This window comes from Mesocricetus auratus, unplaced genomic scaffold (assembly GCF_017639785.1).
Source record: "Mesocricetus auratus isolate SY011 unplaced genomic scaffold, BCM_Maur_2.0 Super-Scaffold_100008, whole genome shotgun sequence".
NCBI lineage: Eukaryota > Metazoa > Chordata > Mammalia > Rodentia > Cricetidae > Mesocricetus > Mesocricetus auratus.
In genome coordinates this window covers 58,060,528-58,087,947 of record NW_024429192.1, presented here as the reverse complement: position 1 = coordinate 58,087,947, position 27,420 = coordinate 58,060,528, and the positions used below count along the sequence as shown (strand labels likewise).

The 27,420-nt window shown below is 39.7% G+C and overlaps 2 protein-coding genes across 5 annotated transcripts in view; one reads left to right on the top strand and one right to left on the bottom strand.

The window, feature by feature from the left end:
* Rubcn (rubicon autophagy regulator) overlaps positions 1-8,183 on the bottom strand; it is a 60,037-nt gene extending 51,854 nt beyond the window's left edge. Inside the window, exon 1 of the mRNA XM_040750903.1 lies at positions 7,760-8,183. The gene's annotated coding sequence lies outside the window, so the exon portion shown is untranslated. The remainder of the gene's footprint in view (positions 1-7,759) is intronic.
* The window catches only part of Fyttd1 (forty-two-three domain containing 1), a 49,517-nt gene that overhangs the window by 9,805 nt on the left and 12,292 nt on the right, over positions 1-27,420 (top strand). For 3 of the 4 annotated variants that reach the window (XM_040750907.1, XM_040750906.1, XM_040750905.1), the window contains exons 2-4: positions 14,353-14,481; positions 23,759-23,907; positions 27,227-27,339. In XM_040750907.1, the coding sequence (XP_040606841.1) occupies positions 14,353-14,481; positions 23,759-23,907; positions 27,227-27,339 (391 nt within the window). Of the gene's footprint in view, positions 1-8,269; positions 8,469-14,352; positions 14,482-23,758; positions 23,908-27,226; positions 27,340-27,420 lie in introns of those variants that run through there. The other variant, XM_040750904.1, reaches the window with a different exon arrangement.

Below are 27,420 nucleotides of genomic sequence, written 5' to 3'. Positions count from 1 at the left end.
AGAAAAAGCCATTGAGAGTAAGGGGGAGTCGGGAGCATGGAGAGACACAGAGAAAGTATAAGGGAGGGACATTCAGTTTGAGGGTCTAGTTTGAGACAATGTAGGAAGAAAGGGGTTTCTGGGATCCCGTCAGCAGAGAAGGAACATCAGCTAGGTGCTTCCTCTGCCTCTTTGAGCTAGTAGTCTTTCAGCTCCTGAGTCTTTAATGGTAAAATGGAACCATCAAGATTTTATTGAAAACAACAGTAGTCTCCAAGGTTCAATCCCCAGCACCACATAAATGGGACACAGTAGTGTATATCTCGGCACTTGAGAGGCAAAGGATCATAAGTTCAGGCTCGTCCTTGACTATGTACTGAGTTTAAGGCTGGCCTGGGCTCCATATGACATCCTGTGTCCAAAGAAAGAAATACAGTTTCATTCGAGGAAAGACAAAATCCATGTCTTTGTGGTATCAGGTGCCTATAATCCCATCAGTCAAGAGAGTGAAGTGGGGGGGACTGTGAGCTGAGCAACATAGTAAGATTCTGTCTCAAAACATTTATAAATTGAAAAGTTTAAAAAACTTGAAAATTTCTCATATAAATACAATAATGTATTTCAAAACAAATACATTGTTTTTAAAAGATGATACAAGATGGCTAGATCCATTTGTCTCAGAAATGCAATATCCTGGGCTGGAGAGATGGTTCAGAAGATAAGAACAAATACTGCTCTTCCAGAGGACCTGAGTGAAGGGACTCTAGCCAGCCCTGGCTCGGCAAACATGACTCTGGCAAGACTTGCCCTTCTGCCTCATGCCTCTGCTTTGCTAAGGAACCATTAGATTATATTCATAAAACTGCCACCAAGGGCTATTTCCTTATTTGGCCACTTACTTCTCCTGAAGCTGACTACCAATGTCCAGCAATCAAAAGCCCCCTTGGGCTGCGCTAATTAACATGCCCGGTTAAAATTAATAACATCCTAACATTTGACTATGGGCCACATCACTAACTTGTGTACAATATACAGTCTATACTTATATTAATGAAGATATAGAAGTTACCTTTGAAAATGTATACATTATTAGAATAAGGGGACCAGATACCAATAAAAATAAATGGCCCTGGTGATCTGACATCTCAGAATGTCTTTGTTACAGTCTGCTCAGAGTTCTGCATCCAAAATAGCTTCACGGCTGCTCGCTGAGACGGTGCAGCCTCACAGACTACTCCAGCCAACACTTGATTATTATCGTGTCTTTAGAAAGAAAGATATCTTTTTTTTAAAAGATTTATTTATTTATTATGTATACAGTGTTTTGCCTGCATGTATGCTTGTACACCAGAAGAGGGCACCAGATCTTATTACAGATGGTTGTGAACCACCATGTGAGTCACCATGTAGTTGCTGGGAACTGAACTCAGAATCTCTGGAAGAGTAGCCAGTGCTCTTAACCTCTGAGTCATCTCTCCAGCCAAAAAGATCTCTTTCTAAAGAAAAAAACAGGGGATATAATATAGAAACGATGGGATAAAAGAGTAGATTATTGAATCTACTTTAATCCAAAAAGCAACAATTGATCTCAAAATACACTGGTATAGATTTTGGCTTATTGATACATATTTAAAGTTATTTTTGTTATACTATATATATGTTTCTACTTATTTGGGGTATTGTGCTTATATAGCTCATTTAAAAATGTAATTTATAATAAAAAATACAGGTCAATAGTTAGTCATCTATAACAATCAAACTTGTAGTCATATTAGGTATGATTTCAAGGTTAAACAGATATTTACCTAGATAGATGATCTTCAAACGTTTCAAAGACCTACAGAATATGGAATTTAAGATATTTAATAATCTGAGGCTTTTCATGACAATCTGCTCCTGACAGCACAATTTACTTCAAAGAAGGTGATAGGCATAGAAAGCTACCTTTGCCTCAATTGCTGACAATACACTATCCAAATTGGACAAGCAGGACACAAAAGAAAGCAACTACTGGACTTTGCCAAGACAAGGCGAGACAGTCCTTCAAAATTCCTGCTTCACAAAAAGTCTGTCAGATATTCTAGGCCTGTAGGCCAAAGATGGATGTCCCAACATTACAGAGGAACATTGGGTGACTGTCCAGGCAGTCAGATGTACCTGTTGTTATGGAATATTACATCATTCTGGGGTCTTTGATGGAGTTAAAGACTAAATAGACAGTTTTCCTTAGTTATGATAAAAAGTAAATTAGATACAAAACTTTAAACTCACAAAGATAAAGATAGACAATAGAGTATTTTCTCTAAATTTGCCAAATACAAATGGACTGGATACTGTAACTATGATTGTTACTGGATAACTGTTTTTGTTGTATATAATTTTACTATGTTAAAGTTAAAAACATTCCTTTTTAATTAGTCAGAAAGGGGGAAGTGCTGTGGAATGATCCTTTTGTACACTGTGAAGATGTTTTGTTCTCATTGGTTTTATAAGAAGCCAACTGGCCAGCTGGGCGTTGGTGGCACACGCCTTTAATCCCAGCACTTGGGAGGCAGAGGCAGGCGGATCTCTGTGAGTTCGAGGCCAGCCTGGTCTACAAGAGCTAGTTCCAGGACAGCCTCCAAAGCCACAGAGAAACCCTGTCTCGAAAAACCAAAAAAAAAACCAAAAAAAAAAAAAAAAAAGAAGCCAACTGGCCAATAGCTAGGTAGGAAGAATTTAGTGAGGAGAGCCAGCATGAAAGAATTTGGGGAAGAAGGAGGGTGAAGATGCTAACCAGATGCAGAGGAAGCAGGAGATGAACATGCCATGCTGAAAAAAAAAGGTACCACCACATGGTAGAGCATAGAAAAGAAATATGGGTTATTTTAACTTGAAAGAGCTAGTCAGTAACAAGCCTAAGCTATTGGTTGGACATTTATAGTGACTTATAAGTCTCAGAGTGGTTTTGTAGGGAGCCAGTGGTCCTAACAAAAAAAAACTCCACCTAGCCATAATAATACACATAATTTAATAAACAAATTCATCTACCCTGTTAACATAATTTTCAAATAACCATTTGATTATGTCACTTGATATAGCAAAGGCATTAAATAGAGTTCAATATTCATAATTAAAATTCAACAAACCAGGCACAGACGGGGACTTCCTCGTCCTAATAAAGAACATCTTTTAAAAATGTGATACTTAACAAAAAGCATCTTAAAAAATGAAGATATGTTCGTGTTATTTACTGTTTATCTTCTGAGCATATTACAGTATCTGGCACTCAAATCCTACCCATTCATATGTGCTCACTTATTCATACCCCAAATACTAAACACACACACATATATATAAGATATAACCTTAAATACTATAACAGATACAAACAGTAAAAATTTTTGTTTATCTGAAACATGTGACATTGTCTTTGCTTATCTGAAATACTCATTTAATTGGTCCTCTATTTTCTCAGCCATACTAGATGTTGTCTTATCTATATTGTATGAAATCAAGCTTCTACAAAGGGGTGGTTACTTGAATTCTATTTATTTTTGACTTGGAGGAGGATTCTGAACTGCTCCACTCCAGGCAAAGATACATGCTACATCCAACAGTACCTCATTCACACAGGTACTCAGAAAGTAGCAACTGCTTTGCAGATTGTGTGAAAATACGGGCGACATTTATAATGTTTACTGCTATTCCCCCGAGTCTATTACAACACCTGGTGCAAAAGTGAATATTTGATTAACTGAATAGCTAACACTCATGCACCTACAAATGCACAGTTGACCTTTTACTCCAGCCTTTGTACCTGGCTGATAAACACTGCTGTCGTTTGTGTGTGCTTGAGTGCTTACAAGTGTGTGTGTGTGTGTGTGTGTGTGTGTGTGTGTGTGTGTGTGTACAGTTATGACAGGGAAGACACTGAGGAAGGAGCAATAAGACAGCTGGTCACATCCACAGTCAGAAAGCAGAAGGAGATGAAAGGCCAAGCTCAGCTCATAAAGTGGTGCCGCCCGCGTATAGTGTGAGCATGCTAACTCAATTAAGTTTAGAAACTTCCTCATAGACATGCCCAAAGGTTTATCTTCTAGGTGATTCTAAATCCTCCTAAGTTGAAAATTAGTATCAACTACTGCATAGCCAGAACTAAAGCATTATTAATATCTAATATTATATTGATAACTTTAAATTATTTTCTTTCAATATGAACCCTCAAAATAAAGTAAAATTCAGAATGTAAAGTCTGGAAATACAATTTATTTTCTTAGGTTTTTTTTCCTTTTTTTGGTTTTTGGAGACAGATTTTCTCTGTGTAATAGCTCTGGCTGTCCTGGAACTCACTCTGTAGACTAGACTGGCCTTTAACTCACATAGACCTGCCTGACTCTGTCTCCTGAGTACTGGGATTAAAGGTGTGTGCCACCCCTACACTACAATTTACTTGTATGATATGAGGAAGGCATAATTGTGATTCAGAGAGTTTAAATATTCACCGTAGCATGGAAAATAAAAGAACCCAGATACTGATATTGGGGTTCAAACTTCAAGCTGGATATCAGAAAAGCATCTGGCCTCTAAGTTTCACCTCTATCTCAGGCTGAAAGGGCTGATCCACACAAGCTCTTCACCAAGTCTCAAAGTGCTGCCTCTTCTCATTCTGGCTGGAGAATGAATGCCTGATACTGACTGCTGAAGTCCCTGCTTCTATCTTTTGTACCCCTCTAATGCTGGGATTAAAGGCATATGATCTGTTACTCTTTTAGAAGGATTCAATGTCATGTATCCCTGAGTGGCCTTGAACTCAGAAAGATCCGTCTACCTCTTAAAGGAGTCCTAGGATTAAAGGTGTGTACCACCACCTCCTAGCTTCCGCCTGCTGGGATTAAAGGTGTATGCCTGGCTTCTATGGTTTGTGGCTGACTTTGCTTTCTGAATTATAAACAATATATCACCACAATTTACCACAAGTAACAGCCTGTGGGAATCAATCAGATCTGTAACTCTAAAATCAATTTAAAGATCAGTTTGACTATACTATCTAATTGATTTGGATTGATTACTTCTAAATCTAGCCTCTATGGTAAAGTTTGTACCAGTAGAACACTTCTCTGATCACAACTTCATATTTAAGCTTTAACTGATATACAAGTATAAAGTCAAATTTCTTCACAAAAATAGCAGCAAGTACTAATGAATATGTAGCATGCAGAAATACAAGTGCCTTCATATGCTGCTGTTTGGGATGTTTATAATGTAGGTGTTATGAAAAACAATCTGCAAATTCCTTAAAAAGTTGATGTGCCCCAGGTAGTGGTGACCCACACCTTTAGTCCCTGCACTCAGGAGGCAAAGGCAGGCAGATCTCAGTGAGTTCAAGACCAGCCTGAGTTCCAGGGTGGGCTCCAAAGCTACAAAGAAACACTGTATCAAAAAAACAAAACAAAAAAAGAAAGAAAAGAAGGCGGTAAGATGGCTCAGTGAGCAAGGGAGCGGAATTTCCGCCAAGCCTGACAATTTGAGTTGGATCCCTGTGTGGTAAAAGAGAGAATGGACTCCACAAGTTGTCTTTTGATTCCACACATGTGCCATGTCACATGTGCTTACACACAGGCACACAGACACAATAAACAAACGAATGAATGTAAACAGAATTTCCAGGCTGAATATGGTAGTGAACACTTGGCACTAAGAAGGCAGAGGCAGGTAGATCTTTGTGAGTAAAAGACCAGCCTGGCCGGGCGTTGGTGGCCCACGGGAGGCAGAGGCAGGTGGATCTCTGTGAGTTCGAGGCCAGCCTGGTCTACCAAGCGAGTTCCAGGGCAGCCTCCAAAACAATACAGAGAAACCCTGTCTCGAAAAACCAAAAAAAAAAAAAAAAAAAAAAAAAAAGACCAGCCTGATTGATTACATAGGAAGTTCCAGGCTAGTCAGGGAGATGCTGCTGTTAAAAAAGAAAACAGGAAACAATCTGCAGTTCTCTATAGTTTACTCCTACAAATGAGCAGAGATTATATAAGTTATAACTAATGACAAGGGTTAATGCAGAAAGAAATGTCTGGGCTTAGAGGATCTCAGAACTGTAAAGAATTTTTATTTTCTTTCTCAAGACTGGGTTCCTCTGTGTAACCCTAGCCATTCTAGAACTCACTCTGTAGACTAGGCTGGCCTCAAACTAAGACCTGCTCCTGCCTTTGCCTCAAAAGTGCTGGGATTCAAGGCCTACACCACCACTGACCAATTTAGACCTTCAAAGAATCTTAAGATAACTTAGAAAAGCATATCTACTTTCTTGTTTTGAAGATGACTAAGGCCTATAGAATTTCACAAGGTAATATAACTAATGACTGAAAGAAATGATAAATGTACAACCTTTGTAATTTAGTATACCTTGGTAAATCAGGAAGGAACCATAGTAACTTTTTTGCTTGGTTGATTGGGTTTTTTTTTTTCTTGTTGGTTTGAGACAGTTTCACTATGTAGCCCTGGTTAGCCTGGAATTCACAGAAATCCACCTGCCTCTGTTTCCTGAGTGCTAAGATCAAAGGCATTGTTAACCATGCCTGGTGCCATTCATGTTCTTTGCAATCTAGCTTCCCTAGTTGCTAGCAGTTCAATGGAGATGGGTTTGGAGAGTAGAATAGCAAACTCAAGAACCTTGTGCCAAGAGCACCAGGCTATTCTACTTGATATACCAGATTGCTGGATCTTGATGAACTCAAACCTTTCACCATTGGTGTCTTGCATGCCTACATAGGTGTACACTATGTTAACTGACTATATGTAGTTATTTTTTGTCACGAAAAGAAAACCAACTTGACTTTTGTTGCTTTGAGACAGGGTCTCTTTACAATGCCCTGATTGTCCTGGAAATCACTATGTAGATCTGGCAGGCTTACAACTCACAGAAATTCAACAGTCCCTGTCCCAGAATGCTGAGATTAAAGGCACTCAATACCACATCTGACCCAACCTGACTTTTGAGAATAAGGAATTTTATTTCTCAAAGTCTTAAAAGATGAGACTGCCGAGGTTCATCAAACACACACGTGTGTGTGTGTGTGTGTGTGTGTGTGTGTGTCATGGTTCTTTGCTTTTGACTGGAATCATACCTTGGGATAGCTTTTGGTTTTAACCATACTACAAATATAGAAAGCATTAGCATGTAGTTTTATTTTTAAGATAGCTCAATAACTGTCACAATCTTTATTAGAAAGGGCAGATGTTTCAGTTGGTAAAGTTAAAAAAGTCAAAAAATACAATACTTATAAATGCAATTGTGCATGATAAGAGATATTTTAAGTTATGGGAGTCCCAAGCAAAAAATAGTAAAATGTGTCACTGCTGTTGAATTTTCGAACCACATGGCATTACTAAACTAAACATAGGCTACTGTAGTTTTTAGATACTTTAGGTCACCACAAAACTCTGGCTCAGGTCTCTACTAAAGAAATTTTAGAAAATAGAGAAAATTGTGACAGAGATTTTTACAAGAAAAGAACATCTGATACTGCCCCCCCCTTAGATGATGAGATTGTTTTGAGCTGTTTGGGTGAAGGGGCGTTGAGTAACAGGAATGCTTCCACACAAATGCGTTGTGGGAGAAATAAGGTTAAAAGGGTAGAATATGACATTTTGTAAATGGGAAACGAGTTATGAAGCAAGAATGCAAACCAAGTTTTCCAATAAAGATGATTAGGGAAATATATATATATATATATAAATATATTCATTCTTCTCATAACTCAATTGAGTAATCGAAAAATGCAAGTAAATAAACAGAAGTACTTACCCTCCCAAGGGAAGACGAGATCTGACTAAGGTAGCTAGTTCCGGGCCAAATGTTTATAGAGTGCTGACTGAGAGGTGATCAGATACATTAACATTTACTTTTATTGTTAAGGTGACACAAGAATTGTCCTTGCAGCTTTTGCTACCGGGACGTGGCAACTCCGGGGGGTCTGTGCAGTCTCCTGAAGCTGCATTGCAGAGGGGCGTGCCGAGCCTTTCCGCGGCAGGAGGGACCCGGAGAACAAGCAGGGCTAGGCTAGTGTTTTAGGTTGTGTGTCCGAGGCGCTGGGGTCCAGTCGCTGCCGCTGGTGCGGAACGTCCAGGCGCTAGGACAGGGGCTCTCCACAGCGCCAGAGGCTGCGGCTCTGGAGCCGAGCCCCCGGCCGACAAGGGCCGCTAGGGGCCAGTTGCGCGTGGGCCGCTCTGGCCCTCCGCTCGTCTCGGTAGCCCCTCTCCCCTCCCTCTGCCGAGGGTGGGAGGGTGAGGACGCAGCCAGCGCGCGTGCGCGCTCCGCGCTGCAGCTAGTCTGCGTGCGTGAGTGGGAGGCGGCGGGCCTGCGACTCCGGCCTTCCCGGCTGACTGCTCCGACGCCGCATCTCCAGTCATGAACCGGTTCGGCGCCCGGTTGGTGGGAGCCACGGCGATACCGCCACCGCCGCCGCCGAAAGCCCGCAGCAATGAGAACCTCGATAAAATCGATATGTCCCTGGGTGAGGGGCCGGGGCGGCCGCGTCGCGGTGGGGGAGGGGGCGGGAGTCCCTGTGGGGGAAGGGGCGGTTAGCCGTGGTTGTCGGGCGGGTTCGCGCGTGGGCGGAACCGGCGGGGACCCCCGATGTGGGGCGGGGAGACCCGTGCGTGCCCACCCCCCGTGGGGTAGGGAGGGGCCATGGCGAGGACCGGTCTGGCCGCGAGGCCCGCAGGGCCGGCGGGTGCTGGCCTTTTCCCATGCGGGACGCGGTCTCTCGGGCCACGGTTTCCCTTAGGCGTGTGCGCAGCCCTGGCCTTTTCCTTACGAAGAGTCTTGAACTCCGCCAGGGCTGCGACCGGCCAAAGCCAGCGGCTGCGAGAAGGGTTTGCCTGGAGTGACTTACGCCCGGCACCGGCGATTTCCAACCGGCGCTCCAGGGGGAGCGCCGGGGGCGGGGACGCGGTCCCGGAACGGGCGCTCTGAGCATCGTTAGGCGAGGACCGTATTGCTGTGTTGCATTAGATGTTTACTGAAGCATGTTCCCTAGCCGCGTTTCAAAGTTAGCCAGTTGGGGGCGGGGAGGGAGAGATGTACGTAGATTGCTAAAACGTCAGGTAGAACGAGGGGTACAGCACACGTAATAAAAAAGAATGCCGTGATTGCTCTTGATTATGTAAAAAGAAATTAATTAAAAAGCATGATGGTTGTTTTTATTTTCGTAAAAAAATTCAGATCCATCACTGCGAAGGCTTCTGTTTGGCTTAGCGGGTTCCAAAGTAATTCCATTTTTGTAGAATCAAGTTGCCTGCTTTTCTTTTTCCGGGTCTTTTCTTCCCCCCACCACCCCACTTTGATAGATTTTTTAAAAATGAAATACCTGACTGCTGAATTCAAGTGTGACCTTTGCTGAGGATGATATTTAGGGTAATACTGTGCCTGGAAACATTGTTTTGTTTGCTATTTCTCTACATCAGTGTTATCTTTTCTGTTAATTTGGAAAGTTTTTGATTAGCAGTTGAGAATTCTTTCTTGGTTTCTAGGGTTGCCTCAAATCAGAGCCTAGTGTTTGAATTAGAAAATTGGCAGGAATATGTTTGGCCTCTAGTTTGATGACACTGCTGATCAGTAATAAACTAAAAAAAAAAAAAATGAGAGCAGCTTTTGCGTGAAAACCGTGAATCCATATAACATGTTAGATGTATACAGGCTGCTAAGCAGTGAACTAAACATTTATATACATTTACTTTCCTAATAAACTCACAAGCCTTGTGCTCCTAGTGATAGGTAATCTAGAACTATGCTATATCAGTGGGCCCCTGCCTCTGACACCTCTAACCCCATGACTATGGACAAATTACTTGTTAGTACTTTTTGTCTAAAAAAGAGATGGTGGGGGCTAGAGAGATTGGCTTGGTGGTTAACAGCGTATTTTGTTCTTGCAGTGACCCAAAGATTGGCTCCCAGCACCCACTTTTCGCAGCTTGGCTCACAACTTCCTGGAACTCCAGTTCCATTCCCTCTTTTGGCATCCATAGACACTGCTCACATGCACAAACCTGCAATCATACACACATAATTAAAAATAAAAGTTCAAGAAAGGTGACAGTAACTAACTAGAGACAGTTGGTTCTCTCCCACCATTGGTGCCAGAGATTAAACTCAGGTCATCCGACTTTTGCCCACTAGCCATTTTGTGTTTTGAAAGAAGGTGTGGGTGTGGGTGCTATGCCTGTGTGTGTTGCCCACTGAGGTGTATGTGTGGGTGTTATGCCTGTGGATGCCAGAAGTCTGGCGTCGTCTTTAATCTCTGTCTACCTTTATGAGTTAGGGTCTCTTACTGAGTCTGAAACTTGTCATTCTGGCTAACCTGGCTGGCCAGCATGTTATCAGAGGTCTAGTGTCTATTTCTCCAGTGCTGGGATTACAGACATGTGCCACAACGTCTAGCTTTTTGTATATGGGTGCTAGGGATCTGAACTGAGGTCTTCATGCTTGTTGGGTGAGCATTTTACTGACTGAGCCATCCCTCTAGTCCTTTTGTATTTTGTTTGATAATTAGGACATCAGTTAAAGAGGGCTGATTCTTTTCAAAGTAGAAGAAAAGTGCTGTGGAGAGCTGGAATAGAACTGTCTTTTCCTCAAGAGAGTAGGTCCGTCTTTCAGGTGCTTTTCTTTTAGTTTAATCTTAGAGGTTTGTGAGAAAGAGATGGTTAGTCTGCAAGTCTGCAGAAGTTTTAGGATCTGCATCTGGGTGTGATTAGACACAGCCTAATCCCAGCAGAGAAGTGGAGGCAGGCAGATCTTTAGGCCAGCCTGGTCTATATAGCAAGTTTTAGGTCAGCCATGGCTGCATAGTGAGATACCCTTCCTCCAAAAATTTGGCTTTCATTCATTCTTTTTTTTTTTTTACTCTATTGGATTTATATGAGAACTTATGTAGATTATCTACCAAGTTAACTGACATTGGTTCAGTTTCTCACTTTAAAAATTAATATTGTAACCCTTTTTTCATAGGATTGCTGTGAGAATAATTGAATGCACTATAATTATCTCAGACACATGAAGAATGCCCTGGAAGAAATGTTTTCCTTTTGTTAAAAAAAGAAATGGTTTATGTGTATGAGTGTTCTGCCTACAAATGTCTGGTACATCACATGAGTGCCTGGTGCCTGTGGAAACTGGGAAAGGGCATCAAATCCCCTCAAACTTGAGTTGTAGCTCATTATAAGCTGCCATGTGGTCTCAGGGAATTAAATCTGGGTTTTCTGGAAGAGCAGCAAGTGCTCTTAACTGCTGACCAATCTCTGGCCCCAGAAGAAACTTTATAAAGTAGTTCATTGTAATGGATCTTTTATCTTCTAGTACTTAATCCTGTGTACTCACTGGGTCAGAGAGGCCATTTTCTCCTTTCATGTCAAAAGATTTTGTTTAAGGACTTAGATAATAAAATGTTTTTCTATTTTTAATTTTTAGTTGTGTCAAGAATTGTTTTACACCAGTAATCCAGCATCCAGCACTCTGGAAGATGAGGCAAGAGGTTCATGAATTTGAGGCTAGCCTGGGCCAAAGTGAGACCTTGTCTCCAGTTAATTTCAACTATATTTCTGCTGTATATGCTCTGTGTAGAAATTATCTTGGTATGCTGGGCAATGTGGCACATGCCTTTAATCTCAGCACTTGGAGGTAGAGGGAAGTAGAACTCTGAGTTCAGGTCTATGAGTTGAAGGCCAGCCAGGAATATATACTGGGACTTTGTCTCAAAAACAACAAAAAATTAGCCTAGTAGTCAAAACTAACACCTTCCTTGCCCTAATCTCCTTACCAAATTGATTGTTTGGGTATATTTTCAAAGCTTTGAGGTTGTGAATGTCTACTGGAATGTGAATAGTAGCCTATTAAGGGAAAATTCCTGTTTTCTACTCAATTAGAATTTAATAAGTTCATATATCTGATATTTATGAGACCTTTTGTTAAAATCTAGTGTTATGGTTTAAATTAGTGTCTCCCAAAAGGCCCCTAATTGAAGGCTTAGTTCCCCAGCTGGTGAGTTACTGAGAGCTTTACTGATGCCCTCGATGGGCTAGGCATGGAGAGTTCACAACTCAATGAGTTATTTAGGAGAGGTAGGGCCTAGTTAGAGGAAGCAGGTTGCCAAAGGCATGCCTTTGAAGGTCAGCGCCCTCTTCTTTTCCAGGATGTCAGGAGGCAGTCAGCTTTCCCCTCCATGCTCTTCCCGCATGATGTTATGTATCATTACAGGCCTAAAAACAACTGGGCCAAGTCACCACAGACTGAATGAAGCCTCTGAAATTATGAGCTCCGCCCCCTCAAAAAAACACCTTTCCTAGCCGGGCAGTGGTGGCGCACGCCTTTAATCCCAGCACTCGGGAGGCAGAGGCAGGCGGATCTCTGTGAGTTCGAGGCCAGGCTGGACCAACAGCCTCCAAAACAATACAGAGAAACCCTGTCTCGAAAAACCAAAAACAAAAAAACAAAAAAAAACACCTTTCCGTGTGTGTGTGTGTGTGTGTGTGTGTGTGTGTGTGTGTGTGTGTTCAGTGGAGGAGCGTGACTAACACAAATGGACAAATGGTTTTTAGTGTCTTTTATTAAGTGGTGGTGAGGATCAAGCCTAGGTTCTTAGGAGTGCTTAGTGTGGAGCACTCTACCACTGAGCTACACCTTCAGCCCTTATGTTTTTACATTTAGCAAGCTATTTTGCAATTGGAGATTGGTCTCAAGAAGACAACTATGTACTTTGAAGTACTTTAAATTACATATATTTTTGTGTATATGTGTGCATGTTGCTGTATGTGTTTAGTTCAGAGAGCAATTTATGGGAGAAATAATATAAATCATGTAAAAAATGATCCTTCTAATCTTTTTTTCTTGTATGATTTAGGAAAAATAATTATTGACATCTTTATGGTTAAAGTCATTTGGAAAAACAATTGCAGTTAGCCTTTAGCTTTAGTAGGAAGTTGCTGAGAATGCGGTTTCTTTAGTTATTTGCATTGTCAGTCATTGCAATTAATATTTGGCTTAGGGACTAGAGAATTTTTCCTTTCTTCCTTCCCTCCTTCATCCTCTCTGTCTTGAGATGGAATGACGTTATGTAGCCAGAGCTGCCCTTGGAGTTACAGCAGTCCTGCCTCATTCTGTCAAGTGCCAGGGTTACAAGTATATGCCGCCATACCCAGCTGTGTTTGGATATTTCTTCCTTTTTTTTTAAACACTTATTTTTAGGGTCTGGGCTTGTACATCATAGCATGAGGAGTATGGTATGGAAAGGTATGGAAGTCAGAGGACAGTTTGCGGGGACCAGTTCTCTCCTTTGACCATGGTAATAAACTTGAGCCATCAGGCCTGGAGGTAGGTGCCTTTATTTGAAGAGCTGTCTCCCTGGCACAAGATATTTTTTTAATGAGTGTATTGTTGGCTTCTAGTAACCTTTGACACTTAATAAGAATTTGAAATACATTTAATTTTCTCATCTTTTACATTGTTCACTGTTGTATTAATACAGGGTGGTGTTTATGAATTATTCTGAGGTGGTTTGATGGTGTGTTTGGAATAATGAAGTTTACAGAGTTAGAGAGGTCAGAATAGAAAGAAGTATTTATGAATGACTTTGCTAGAGGAAAACAGAATCTCAGAGTACCATACCTTTATGATGATACTTGTTAATTTTGCTGCTCTTTGCTTGCCTGTTTCCATAAATAATTTAAACTACTGAGAATGAGGGCTATCTTAAACTTTTGTTTCCTTTATGGTATACTTACACATGAATTAATTGCATAAAGTGTACACCTAATAAATGTTTTCTGAATTCAGGTGAATTTAGAAATTTTGTCTTTTGAGGTCTTTATTGCTATTTTTGGGTTGGTTGGTTGGTTGGGTCTTTCTGAGAGCCAAAGCTTGCCTTAAACTCAATATGTAGTCAAAGCTAGCCCTTGAACTCCTGATCCTCCAACAGCAAGAGTATACATTTTGTTGTTTCTAGTACTGGGTTTGAACCCAGGACCTTATGTGTTCTAGGCAAACACTACTACTGAGCTAACTCTACCTGCTGTCCCATCTCCCTGTCAGAACTCATTAGATGGTGGATCCTCTTTTCGCTGTTGATTGGAACTTTTGCTAGAGAAACTTTTTTCAAGCATTTCATCAGATAAAATGACTGATTGAAGCTTGTGATGAGGGAAAAGGATTGGAGTCCAGGTAGCTGAAGCTATATAGTAAGTTCAAAACCAGCCTTGGGTACACATGGAAGCTGTCTGAAAAAGCTAAAATAATAATAATGGGGACTAAATTTACAAATATAGGAGAAATCTATTGACTATAAAGAGACCGAGCAATTTATTCATCATGTTAAAATGAAAATAATTATGGCATTACCTCTTTTGTAGATGATATTATCAAACTGAATAGAAAGGAAGGAAAGAAGCAAAATTTTCCAAGACTAAATAGAAGACTTCAGCAAAGTGGTACCCGGCAATTCAGGATGAAAGTACGGTGGGGGATCCAGCAGAATTCTGGTAAGTTTTAAAATGCTGTTATTTATGGATTCATAATGTAATATGTTCAGCATAGACGTAAAGCCTGGAAGGAATACATCAGTACCACTTTGTGATTTTATTTACTCTCAGATTTTTGTTTAGTTCTGAAAACTTGATTAAAAAAAAAAACATTTCCTAGCCAGGCGTTAGTGGCTCACGCCTTTAATCCCAGCACTTGGGAGGCAGAGGCAGGCGGATCTCTGTGAGTTCGAGGCCAGCCTGGTCTACAGAGGGAGTTCCAGGATAGCCTCCAAAGCCACAGAGAAACCCTGTCTCGAAAAACCAAAAAAAAAAAAAAAATTTCCTGAAATAGCCGATTGATTGATCCTTAAAATACTAAGTTGTTTAAGAGTAATCTCAGTTTATAAATAGTTTAAATTAGATTTAGAGTTTAGAATTGCCAAAAATCATCAGATCCTGTTTCCCTCCCCAGTGACAGTCTGACGAATAGCTAACTGACTCCAGCTTGAGTTTGTCCGGCAACAGAACATACTGCACCACAAGATAACTGACTCTTGTGAGACAGCTCTATTACTAGAAAATTCTAAGTTTGAATTAAAGCATGTCTAAGTATATCAGGAACAAACTCACTTTGTAAAGGACAATGCTATTCTGCAAAGAAAATTACTGCAGATTTATTTAGTTAGAGGCAGAGTCTCACTGTGTAGCCATGGCTAGCTGTGTAGACCAGGCTGGCCTAAAAATCACAGAAACCGCCTGCCTCTACCTCCCAAGTACTGAGATTAAAGGCCTGTGCCACTTTGCCCAGCTTTCCTCCAGACTCTTTATCTTATCATCCAAGAACTTTATTTGTAAATTTCTCAAATGTGGCACTAAATAGACTGCTGTAGATGTAATTAGATAATGTGCATATATAGTCATTTTTGATAATCTGACAGCTGCTTTACCTATAATCATTTTGTTCTAAAATAGATTGGGAGCAATAATTAAACACATAGATTATAAATTAACTTTTTAGCAATGATACCAGCACCTTTGTTCAAATAAAAAGAAACTTAAGTCTTTTTCACAGAAAAGTAACTTTTTTGGAAGCTCCATTTGCAATGGTATTGACAGTTGCAGACACGAAGTTGGGAGGAAGGGAAAACCCCTGCCTCTCAGCCCCACCCCCATTCCCCACCTCACAAACAAAAGGTACCAGCCTAAACAACAGGAACCCATGGAAGAGAAGTATTAGGAAGTGTGATAAGGAGGGTGAGGGTGGCTCCCTACCACTGATTGCTTCTGGTGGGGTACAGGAGGGGAATGACTCAGTTCTACCAAAGGGGCAGGCCAGTGAGGATTTGATCATGTTCCGGTGAATGTGTGAGTAACCAAGCTGGCCTTTTAAAAAGTACATCTTTTATTATTATTATTATCTTAGATTTTGGGGGGTGCACAATGGTGGACAAGAAGGACTGGGAAATGAGAGTGATTGGGGTGTATGATGTGAAATTCCCAAAGAATCAATAAAAATAAAAACAGATAAAAAATAAAATAAAACAGGGTTAGCAATGAATTAACACTTGTTGGAGGTAGGAAGGGATGGAATAAGAGAATCTTATGTATTTAACAGTAGATGGAATTAAAAAAAAATAACTTTTCCAGGCCGGGCGTTGGTGGCGCACGCCTTTAATCCCAGCACTCGGGAGGAAGAGGCAGGCAGATTTCTGTGAGTTCGAGGCCAGCCTGGTCTACAAAGTGAGTTCCAGGACAGCCTCCAAAGCCACAGAGAAACCCTGTCTCGAAAAACCAAAAAAATAAATAAATAAATAACTTTTCCAAATTATTCAGCCACTAATTTTTATTCTATATTTTGAAAAGCAAAAATTAATCTTCAGTTGTTTGAGTATAACATATATTTAACAGCATGTATTAAAAAATATTACTGAGACTGGAACCTACAGGAAACTTAATGTTCTTTAATGAGTTTTTAAAGATTTGTTTTTTATTTTTATGTAGGGGTGTGTGCCTGTGAGTACAGCTGCTGATGGAAGTCAGACATTGGAGACTCTGGAGCTGGAGTTACATGTGGGTGTGAGCCACCTGACTTAGTTAGGTTCTGGGAACTGAGCGAGTGCTCTTAACAGCTGAACCATATCTTTAGCCTCTAATAGTTTTTGAGTAGCTGAATCTAGTTAGTACATTTTGTGATAGGTATTTAGTTGTTAGAAATAAATATGTAATTCTTTTGATTTAAAGATTCCTGTGCAAATGTTTTTCAGTTTGCCATGTTTAATATACCATGATGTGTTTATATATTTTGTTTTGAAGTAATCATTTAGAGTTCAGAGTATCTAGAAATATAATTTATTAATATTTTACATACCTGATAAATGATTTGAACCTTCCTCGTTCTGGAAATGCATAAAGATACAGTGTCTTACTTAAGGAGATAATTTCTAGTGACAAATAACTTAGAGAAGATACAATTTAAAAAATGTCATAGGTGGGCATGGCAATGCATGTCTGTAATCTCAGCATTTGGGAAGTGGAGATAGGAGATGTCTGGCAAGTTCAAGGTCAGCTTAATCTATGTAGTGAGATTGCCTAAAAAACAACAGGCAAAGTAGGGACAAGATGGGGGGGGCTGGGTGGTTACAGTGTGACTCAGCAGGAAAGAGAACAGACTGCTCCTCCAGAGGACTTAGGTTGGAGTCCCAGCACTCACATGGTGGCTCAAACTGTCTGTAACTACAATTCCAGAACATCCAACACCATCTATCCTTGGTGGGCACCAGGCACACACACTCATACATGCAGAGCAAAGCACTCATGCACATAAAATAATTTCTTAAAGATATAGTATTATAGACTTCACATAAGAAATTTGTGCTAAGGGAAAGTGTAATTTGATAACTAAAATGAAATTTGATCCATGATACATCAGAAAAATTATCCTTTTATGGGGTTATGATATGAGCCTTGAGGTAAATGATATCTAGGGAAGCTTAGCAAGTCGTACAGTGGATGTTGTACGGGGTAGGCTCTCTGCTGACATGCTAGCTTAAAATAGAATAGCTGCTGCTGCTATTGGATTGTTGTTACTATCCAATTGACTGAGAAGAGTTTAGATGTCCACCTGTGGTATCAGTAATGACATTAATTTGAGGGAAGAGAATAACAGCAAATGACCATTGGATAAGCAGTATGATTTTGTTAGCTGGAAAACATAATTGAAGCCTTTAACCCCTTGTCTAAAATACTAACTTAGAAACTCATTAAACACTTGTAAAAACAACTTTAATGTTTTGTGGTAGAAAACCAAACAAAATTAAACCAAACAACAGAGGTGACCAAAATGTTATCTGGATACCTGTAGAGAATCCTAAAGACTGAGGGTTATGTGAGGTGAAAACTGCATTTATATCAAGGCATTGTCATTCTCTCATGCACATAGACTCTTCCTGATAATTTAAATTGCTTGAATACAGAAGCAGTATCTTAGTTCATGCTTTAAAACATACTACTATGGATTAGGTAGTTTATAATCCAAATAAGTGCATTTCTTTGTTCTGGAGTCTTAAGTCCTAGATCAGGGTTCCAACAGGGTCAAGTTATGATGAGATCCTTCTGGGGTGAAACCCATGGACTTCTTATGTTAATCTCATGTGGTGGAAAGAGGGTAGAGAACCCTCTGGGGTCCATTGTGTAAGAGTGTCAAAGCTCTCTCCTCATAACTTCAGTTATTTCTCAGAGGCTCCTAAAATGATTAAAGCAAAGGATGTATATGTGAAAAAAATTCATTAAAGGACCAGTGTGGGGTTTCAAAAGAGACAACTTTTCTGTGTCTAGTCTAGTTCTCATGGATAAGAGAAGTGGAAGAATGGTGAAAGTGGATCTTTCTCTGTTCCGCCTGCCAGCTCCCAAATAACCACATAGAGCCTTCTTATTAATTATGAAAGCTCAGCTGATAGCTTAGGCTTGTTTCTAACTAGATGTTATATGTAGCACAAATAATAAAAACCCAGAGACAGGTATTGGGGTTAAAGCTGAAGATCAGAAAAGGTGGTCAGAAGCAAAGCAGCAAGCCACTAGCTCTTACCTCTACCTCAGACCAAAATGGGTGATCCTGAATCCAAGAATCCTTAGACTGACTTGAGACTGCACTGAGCTCCTGCTTTGTATTCCTCTCTAGTGCTGGGATCAAAGGTGTGAACTCTATTTCTCTTTTAGACTGATTTACTCTCATGTAGCCCAGAGTGGCCTTGAACTCACAAGAGATCCATCTGCCTCTGTCTCCTGAGTGCTGGGATTAAAGGTACGTACCACTACTATCTGGCCTTTTTGGCTAACTAATGGCTTAGAGGTGTGTGGCTAACTAGTGACTCAGCTCTGCAAGCAAGCTTTATTTGTTAGATTACAAACAAAATATCACTACATAAAGTAACCAACCCATTTTTATTAATTCACTTTCTGCCTTATGGCTTTATTACGTTATCTCCATAGTGCTCATACTGCTCACTCTGTGTCTCCTGTCATCTCTGCCCTTCTTCCCAGCATCCACTGTGTCTAGAAATCACAACACGGTGGAAAGAATGTGTATGGGAGCAGTGTTCTATACACAGACATTGAGAAGTAGAAAAGATTAAAGGGTAGACTCTGACCAGTATTGTCTTGCTCTCAACTTTATTCCTGTTAGTCTTGTTTGTTTCATTTGACGCTGAAACTATGGTATAATAATGGATTCTGTCTTCTTTTAACATTTCTTTTTTGCTTTGCAATTCACTCTTGGAGGGGGGGGTTGAGTGGGAAGGAGGTGGGGAGGAGAAAGAACATGATCAAATATATATTGAAAAGTAAACTGAAATAAGATAAAAGTCCAACTCCTGTGTAGTTATTTCAGTTTGTTGTTCCTCTCATAGTCCTTTATCAAGTCTTGCTTGAGTATTACTATGGAATTTATCCTAAGTGGTCTTGTCACATTCTCTTCCTTTCTTCCAGTGGGTCTAAGACACTGATAGTAAGCTGATGTAATATTATCAGGAACTATGTCTGTTCCAAGCCTTACATGATTTATGCCCAGTACTTCCATTCACTTTTACCCTCCCCTAGACTTACATCTCTCAATATATTATGGTCACTCATGTCTTGTCATTAAACTAACTGAAAATTCTTCGTGTCTGCCTTCTTATTCAAATGCTGCTCATTTTATAACAGCTTGTCCAAAGCTTACTTTTTCCTTCACCATATTTAGAGCTGCACACACCTGCGTTTACAGCATGGTTCTATTCTTCTCTTCGACCTCTCAGTCATCATTGTTCCTTGCCTTACCTACAAAAGTAAGATGAAAGCATCAGTCTCATTAGGTTCTCATGGAAATTAGCATTTGACAGTGCCATGTCTAGCACTGTAAGTGGGAGCTGTTTTAGTAGTTGACACAAATAAAATGACAGGTCAGATTTTATATACAAATTCATTCAACATTTTAATCATTCCAATAGAAAGTCACATGATTTAATTAGAAATGTTGTATCTTTACTCCTTTTTTTCTCTTAAAATTAATAGTAGCCAATACTTCTAGGACTGAGAATACCTGAGAAGGAACTTGCCTGGACAAAACGCAGTTCCACTACCCAAGAATTGGTCTTATTAGAAGAGGGTGAGACCATGACATAGTCTCCTGGATGGCAGGAGAAGTGCATTGAGTTTCTGTCCTACTGTGACTCAACGGGAAGTTGCCTATGGATATGTGGTGATGTTGCTTACATTTACTGGGAGGTGAACAAGAATGGGAACTAGACAAGTGCTTCCTAGGGTATAAAATTTAACATACCACTCACAAATTTTGTACTATTAGCCTTGATAGCCAAATAGTATCAGCCAGGGGCAGGGAGGCTGGTGAATATTTAGTGTCCCATGCACAGGAACAAACCTTGAGAAGCACGGTGGCACCTGGAAGAAAAGCTCCTTCGTTCTCTAGACTCTCCCCAGCCTCCTCTACTGACAACAGTGTCATGCCCACTGATAAAGTGGTATTCTTATTGGAGGCAGGTAGTAAAGGATGATCTGAGAGGTAATAAATTAATAACAATTCACAGATCCCATAGCATAACAGGCTTTCCTAGATTGTACTCTGGTTTCGAAATTACTGGTAAGAGTATCACACAAAAAGATTTCAGAAATTAATAAGCTTGGGAATGACTATATTACTTTCCCCTTAGAGATACATAGCATATTAGCCCTGAGGCATCCTACAACAAATTATTTTTTAAGGATTGTATTTATTTTATGTATATGAGTGCTCTATCTGCATGTATACCTCTGTTCCAAAAGAGAGTATCAGATCCCACTATAGATGGTTGTGAGCCACCATGCAGTTCCTGGAAGTAGATCCAACTGAGGACCTATAAAAGAGCAGCCAGTGCTCTTAACCACTATGCCATCCTCCAGCCCCCAAGATTGTGTGTGTGTGTGTACACATATACACAAACATATGACATGAAAGCTAAGGAGGACTATTTGAGGGAAGGAAGAGGACTTGGGATGTAGCTTAGTGGTAGAACACTTGTTTAGCATATATAAGACCCTGATTAAATCCTCATCAACAGAAAAGAAAGTAATTAAGGGCTGTGAGTGTAGCTTTGTGAGAGGCACTAGCCTGGCATGTGTGTGACTCTGGGTTTAATCCTCAGCTCAAAAAATAGTAGCAGTTAAAACCTTAATAACTTTCTATGATGCCATGAATGACAGTGTGAAAATTAATAGGAGAAATGAATCATATCTAGTGATAAGGTAAGAAATGTACAAAAAACAATTTCACTTAACCAGCCTAGTGACACAAAAGTATCTGTATAGTGGAAATATATACCATGTTGGTGGACAGTAAAATTTAGTAAAGATGCTTAAAGTTAATTATAAATGAATGCAAATAAAACCCTTCTCTTATTTGAGTTGTTTTTCTTGAGAAAGGGAGGGTCTCTCAACATAGTTCTGGCTGTCCTGGAACTCACAGAGATCTACCTGCCTCTGCTTCCTGGTGCTGGGATTAAAATCATGTGCCACTGTCCAGTTTCCCTCTTAAACCCCTGAAATACATAACTTAGTCACAGAAATATGTTTTATGAATGTTGATAATTCATAATGAAAGAGTATAGATAGCTAAAAACCCAAGATACAGGTTTATTCTCAGTGGTAATAAAGTTATCAAGTAAGGCATAATTTTTCCTCCTAAATACTAAGCAATACAGATGAAAAATGGGCTGAGAGTGTGACTAGTTGTTGAACACTTGCCTGCCTTGTACAAGACTTGGAGTTCAACCCCAAGAACCTAAAACACAAAAATACTAAAGAAAAAAAAAACTGAGTTGCACAAGGGGTGAGATTGGGATATACTGGGGCTGGTGAGATTGGTAAGTGGTTAAGAGCATTGACTGCTCTTGCAGAGGACCAGGTTCAGTGCCCAGCACCCACATGGTGCCTCACAAGCATCTGTAACTCCAGTTGTAGGGATTGGACACCCTCTTCTGACCTCCACAAGCACTGTGCACATGGGGTATGGTTACATATGTGCAGACAGCACTTGTATGCATAAAACAAAAATAAATCTTTAGAAAACATATACTGCACAAAACATTTTTCATAATGAAAACATTTAAAAGTTGTTAATAATATAGAAAAGGGAGGTCTACCATATGTTTCTAAAAATACAGGTAAATGCATCATATGGGATTTTTTTGTAAGGTAAGTAAAACAACTTAAGAGTTTGCCTTATTCTTTGGCCTAGTGTTTCACCTTCTAGAAATATGTTGAGGATGGATGTGTGTAGAAATGTTAGAAGTAACTGAAGTGAAAGTTGAAGGTCATGCTGTTAGATTAAATTAGAGTCAGCCTGAACTACCTGAGACCCTATCTCAAAAAGACAAAACAGATAACTGAAGTGATTACTAAGTTGGTTAGACTGAGTGTAGCATATTTTAAAGTAATATAATAAAAAGATATAAAAATGTGGGATAAGCTGGGCGGTGGTGGCGCACACCTTTAATTCCAGCACTCCGGAGGCAGAGGCAGGCGGATCCCTGTGAGTTCGAGGCCAGCCTGGTCTAAAAGAGCTAGTTCCAGGACAGCCTCTGAAACAATACAGAGAAACACTGTCTTGAAAAACAAAAACAACAAAACAAAAAAATGTGGAATAATATTCATAGTGTAGTATTAATGTAGCCTATAAAATATTACACAAGTGTATGAATTTAGTTTATGTGAAAAGTTGGTTCATCTCACCCTTTGGTGCTTTACTAATACAGAAAGAATGCTTACTGTGTGGTAATACTTTTTGAGTTAACTTAAATATAGCTGAAACTAAAAATATGCAGCAAGCTTTTTTTATTTAGAATATTTTGTTCTTTGATAATTTCATATATATATATATGGCTTTTTTAATCATTAAAAAAGTATATAAATTAGAGAACTTTTTAACAGGAAAGCAAACTTAGTGATGTTACATGCCACAGAATTTAAAGTAAGTTCATTGGCTCTAATAAAGATTTCAGCAAAAGCAGTTTGAATAGAGTAAGGCTAAAAAGTAAAGCAACCAAGTTGTAACTTAGTAAATTGAAGCCGGGCGGTGGTGGCGCACGCCTTTAATCCCAGCACTCGGGAGGCAGAGGCAGACGGATCTCTGTGAGTTCGAGGCCAGGCTGGACCGACAGCCTCCAAAACAATACAGAGAAACCCTGTCTCGAAAAACCAAAAAAAACAAAACAAAACTTAGTAAATGGAAGATGAGCTACTGACTCAACACTGATAGAAGTAAATCGAACCATTACTAAGGAATTTGATTTAGACAAGCATATTCAGGATATTACCATTTTAGCATAAAATACAAAACCATTAATGAAACACTATGTACCATCTAAGTTTAGATTAAACTAACCACATATAATTGGTGACCACTGGTGAACATGATGACACACATCTATAATCCTAGACTTGGGAGGCAAAAACAGGAAGATTGCTATGAAGTTAAGGTTAACCCCATCTTCATAGCATTTCAAGACCAGCCAGGACTATGTAGTGAGACCCTGTTTCAAAAACAAATAAATGAGTAGTTACTGTATTGCATAAGTTGGTTTAGACTCTCCTATTGAGAAATTAATGTTAGGGGTTGGAGGTGTATCTCAGAAGTAGAATGTTTACACAGCACATGTAAGGCTGTGAGTTGGATCCCCATCACCACATATACCCTGTTTCAGAAGTGAAATAGCTGATCAACTTTGCAGTTGTATTCCTAAATTTTTACTATCCTTTCTTTCTGTAGGTTTTGGTAAGACTAGTGTGAGCCGTAGAGGAAGAGTATTGCCTGGAAAGAGACGTCCTTATGGAGTTATCACTGGCCTTGCAGCTAGGAAAGCAACTGGAATTCGAAAAGGAATTAGTCCTATGAATCGTCCACCTCTAAGTGACAAGGTAGGATAATAGCTTAATCCTGGGCTAGATACCATTGTCCTCTGTATGTGTGTGTGTGAGACTGTTACATACTTGTAGTGATTTTAAGGCAAGGTCTTAAAGGCCTTGTTGACCTACAGGACTTACTATGTAGACAGATTGGCCTTGAACTCACAGAGATCTGCCTACCTCTGCCTCTTAAATGCTGGGATTAAAGATGTGTGCCACCTGTATTAATGTTTTTATGAATAAGCTTTACAGCCTTTTGATTCTTTTCACAAAAAAATTAAGGATTTTATCTTTTTAAGGGGGGAGGCGGCTATGTGTATTTGCAGGTGACCTTGGAGGTCAGAAGTATCAGATCCCCTGGAGCTGGAGTTATAAGCAGTTGTGAACCATTTTTCATGGGTGCTGGGAACTAAATTCAGGTCCTCCGCAAGAACAGCTAGACCTGTTATTTGCTGAGTCATCTCTCTACCACCCACTTTAATTTTTAAGAAATTAATGTTCTGTGTGTTTGTGCAGGCACATATGCACAAGGATGCATGTGTGAAGGTTAGAGGACAACTTTTGGAAGTCTGTTTTCTCCTTCTGCCTTTATGGTGAGTTTCAGGAATAAACTGATGGCTATCAGGCTTTCACAGCTGCAGGGCCATCTCACCAACCTCAAAGAATTTAGATTCTTATTTATGTACTTATTCTTTTGGATGGTGGAGATTAAACTCAGAGCTAGACAACCACTATACTATTGAACTGTATTCCAGCCCTGATTTGTTTGTTTGTTTGTTTTTCAAAACAGGGTTTCTCTGTGTAGACCTAGCTGTCCTAGAACTAACTCTTGCAGACCAGGCTGGCCTCAAACTCAGAGATCCACCTGCCTCTGCCTCCCGAGAGCCAGGATTAAAAAACGGTGTGTGCCACCACTGCCCAGCTCCAGCCCTGATTTTTAATTTATCTTTTTGAATCAGGATCTCATGTAACCAAGGCTAACCTTGGACTCCTGCCTCCACCTCTCAAATGCTGAAATTACAGTCATGTTCCTTTATGCCCATACTAATATGTAATTTATTTATTTTGGTTTATTTATTTTTGAGATAGCCTCTCTCTGTTACATACTAGCTGTACTGGAACTCAGTATGTAAGCCAGGCTAGCCTCAGACTCAAAAAGATTAGCCTGCTTCTGCCTTCCATGTAGCTAGGATTAAAGGTATGTGCTACTATTCCCAGACTGATCTTTATTTTTTTTAGATGAAGTACTTTGGGCCTTACATAAACATTTTAATAGCTAAGTAAAGATCTTTGCCATTCATAAATATACCTCATTCTCTAATAAAGTTGTCCCTCCATATCTGTGGGAATTAGTTCCAGGACACTTCTTTAATACTTAGATCTTCACAGGGCTCAAAGTCAGTGTAGTATTTGCATATGAAATATGCTCATTTTCCTGTGTACCTTGTCATCCTTCAGTTACTTGTAATTCCTGTACAATATAAACACTGTATAAATAATTGTTTTGCTGTATTTAAGAAACAATGACAAGAAATATCCATATACACATTTAGTAAACTTAGTTTCTGTCTCCTGTTTTTGAGTGGGGTTAAAGTTGAACTCACTGTTTAGCCAAAGACCACTGAACAACTGATCCCTCCTGCCTTTACTTGCCGAGGGAGGCTTGAATGATTAGACTTCACCACTGTATCTGGCATAAGTAAAGTTATGATTACAACATGCCAGGTACTTTACAAGAATAATTATGTTTCATAGAGGAGCCCTTCACTTTATCTTTGGTGCTGTCACTTAAGATACAATTAAGAAGCTTGGAATAGGGGCTAGAGAGGTTGTTCCTGGGATATGAGAACATGATGCTCTTGCATGTTCTTGAGTTCAGTTCACAGCACCTAAGTCAGAAAGCTTATGAGCACATGTAACTCCAACTTCAGGGCCTCTAATAGCTGCTTCTGGCCTCTGTAGGCACCTGCATGCATATTCACAAACCCATACTCAGACATAGTATACATAATTAAGTAAAATGCTTGGATAGTTCCTTCTTTTCTCTAAGAACCAATGAGGGGATGCTGGGAAGATGGCTCAGGATGGCACTGGCTGTGTAAGCATGTGACCCTTAGTTCATTGCATGTAAAACAGCCTATAATTTGAGAACTGAAGAGATGGAGACAGGCAGGTCCCTGTGGCTTACTGGCCATTCAGTCAGTCTATCTGAAATGAGTGAGTTACATAGTGGGCACCAGAATAGCCAGGGAAATGTAGAAAGACCCTGTCTAAAAAAAAAAGAGAGAGAGAGAGAAAGGAAGGAAACAAATAAATCCAAGTTAAATATTCAAGAAAATATTCAAATAATGTTTGTTTTTTAACCATTGTCAGTGGATGTTTATTAAGAACTTCTCATGCTTAAAGCAGTAGGAAAATGCAGATAATGTATAAGAAATGACCCATACTAAGGAGTTTGGAGACATCTTCATAGAGATATGGAAGGTTGAATTAGGATTGTATGATGGAAATAATTTACATATGTGGAGAAAGAAAAGATATTTCATGTATTTGACTTTTATTAGATCCCACCCCAATCAACTATACTCTGTCTTCTTTGTTAGTAAGATATCTTTTTCACATACTTGTTTTGAAAACTAGCCTTTATTCTTTACATACTGTTAGTCAGCTTTTTAGTATTGTTGTAAAAAAGTTGAAATAATTAAGGAATAAAGCCTTACTTTTAGGGGTTTCTAGGTTCTACTGCTGGGAGTTGAGGAGGAACAGAACACAAAGCTTTGGGCCTCTGGAGAAATCAGTCATGACAAGAAATGGTAGTGGAACAGAATGTTCATCTCAAGGCCAGAAATGAGAAAGAGTAGGGGGTAGGGTTGTCACAGTTCCCCAGTGACCTAAGAACTTTCTCAGTGTGCCTTGGATTCTTTTCTTGAGTGCTAGAGTAGCATTTCTCCATCACCGGGTCACCTTCCCACCCAGTAACTTAGGTATTTTTTAAGTGTAGTATGATTGACATCTTTTCAGTCATTTATGAAAAGTTCAAATTAGTTTAGGTTCTCTCCCTATTGTATTCAAGAGTTTTAGAGTTCTGTCATTGCTCGTTAGAAAGTATTAGTCAGGCTTGGTAGTGCACATCTTTAATCCCAGCACTAGGGAGGCAGAGGCAAGTGGATCTCTGAGTTCAAGGCCAGCCTGGTCTACATAGTGAGTTCAGGATATATAGAGATTATATCTCAAAAAAACAAAAGCAAAAAATAACAAAAAATGTTTTTATTGTAGTAAGGTGTTTAACAGATGGTACTCTGACTAACACAGTTGTCTTACCTTCTAAAAGAATATAGAACGATATTTTCCAGCCTTAAAAAGGAAGACAAGCCTTCTGAGACAAAATGAAGTACAAAGGAAACCAGTTGCAGTTCTCAAGAGACCTAACCAGTTAAATAGAAAGTAAGTACTCAAATAGAAGAGAAGAATGGATTATCTGGAAATATCTGTGTTAGTTACTTGTCTTCTTGTTGTGCCAAAAGA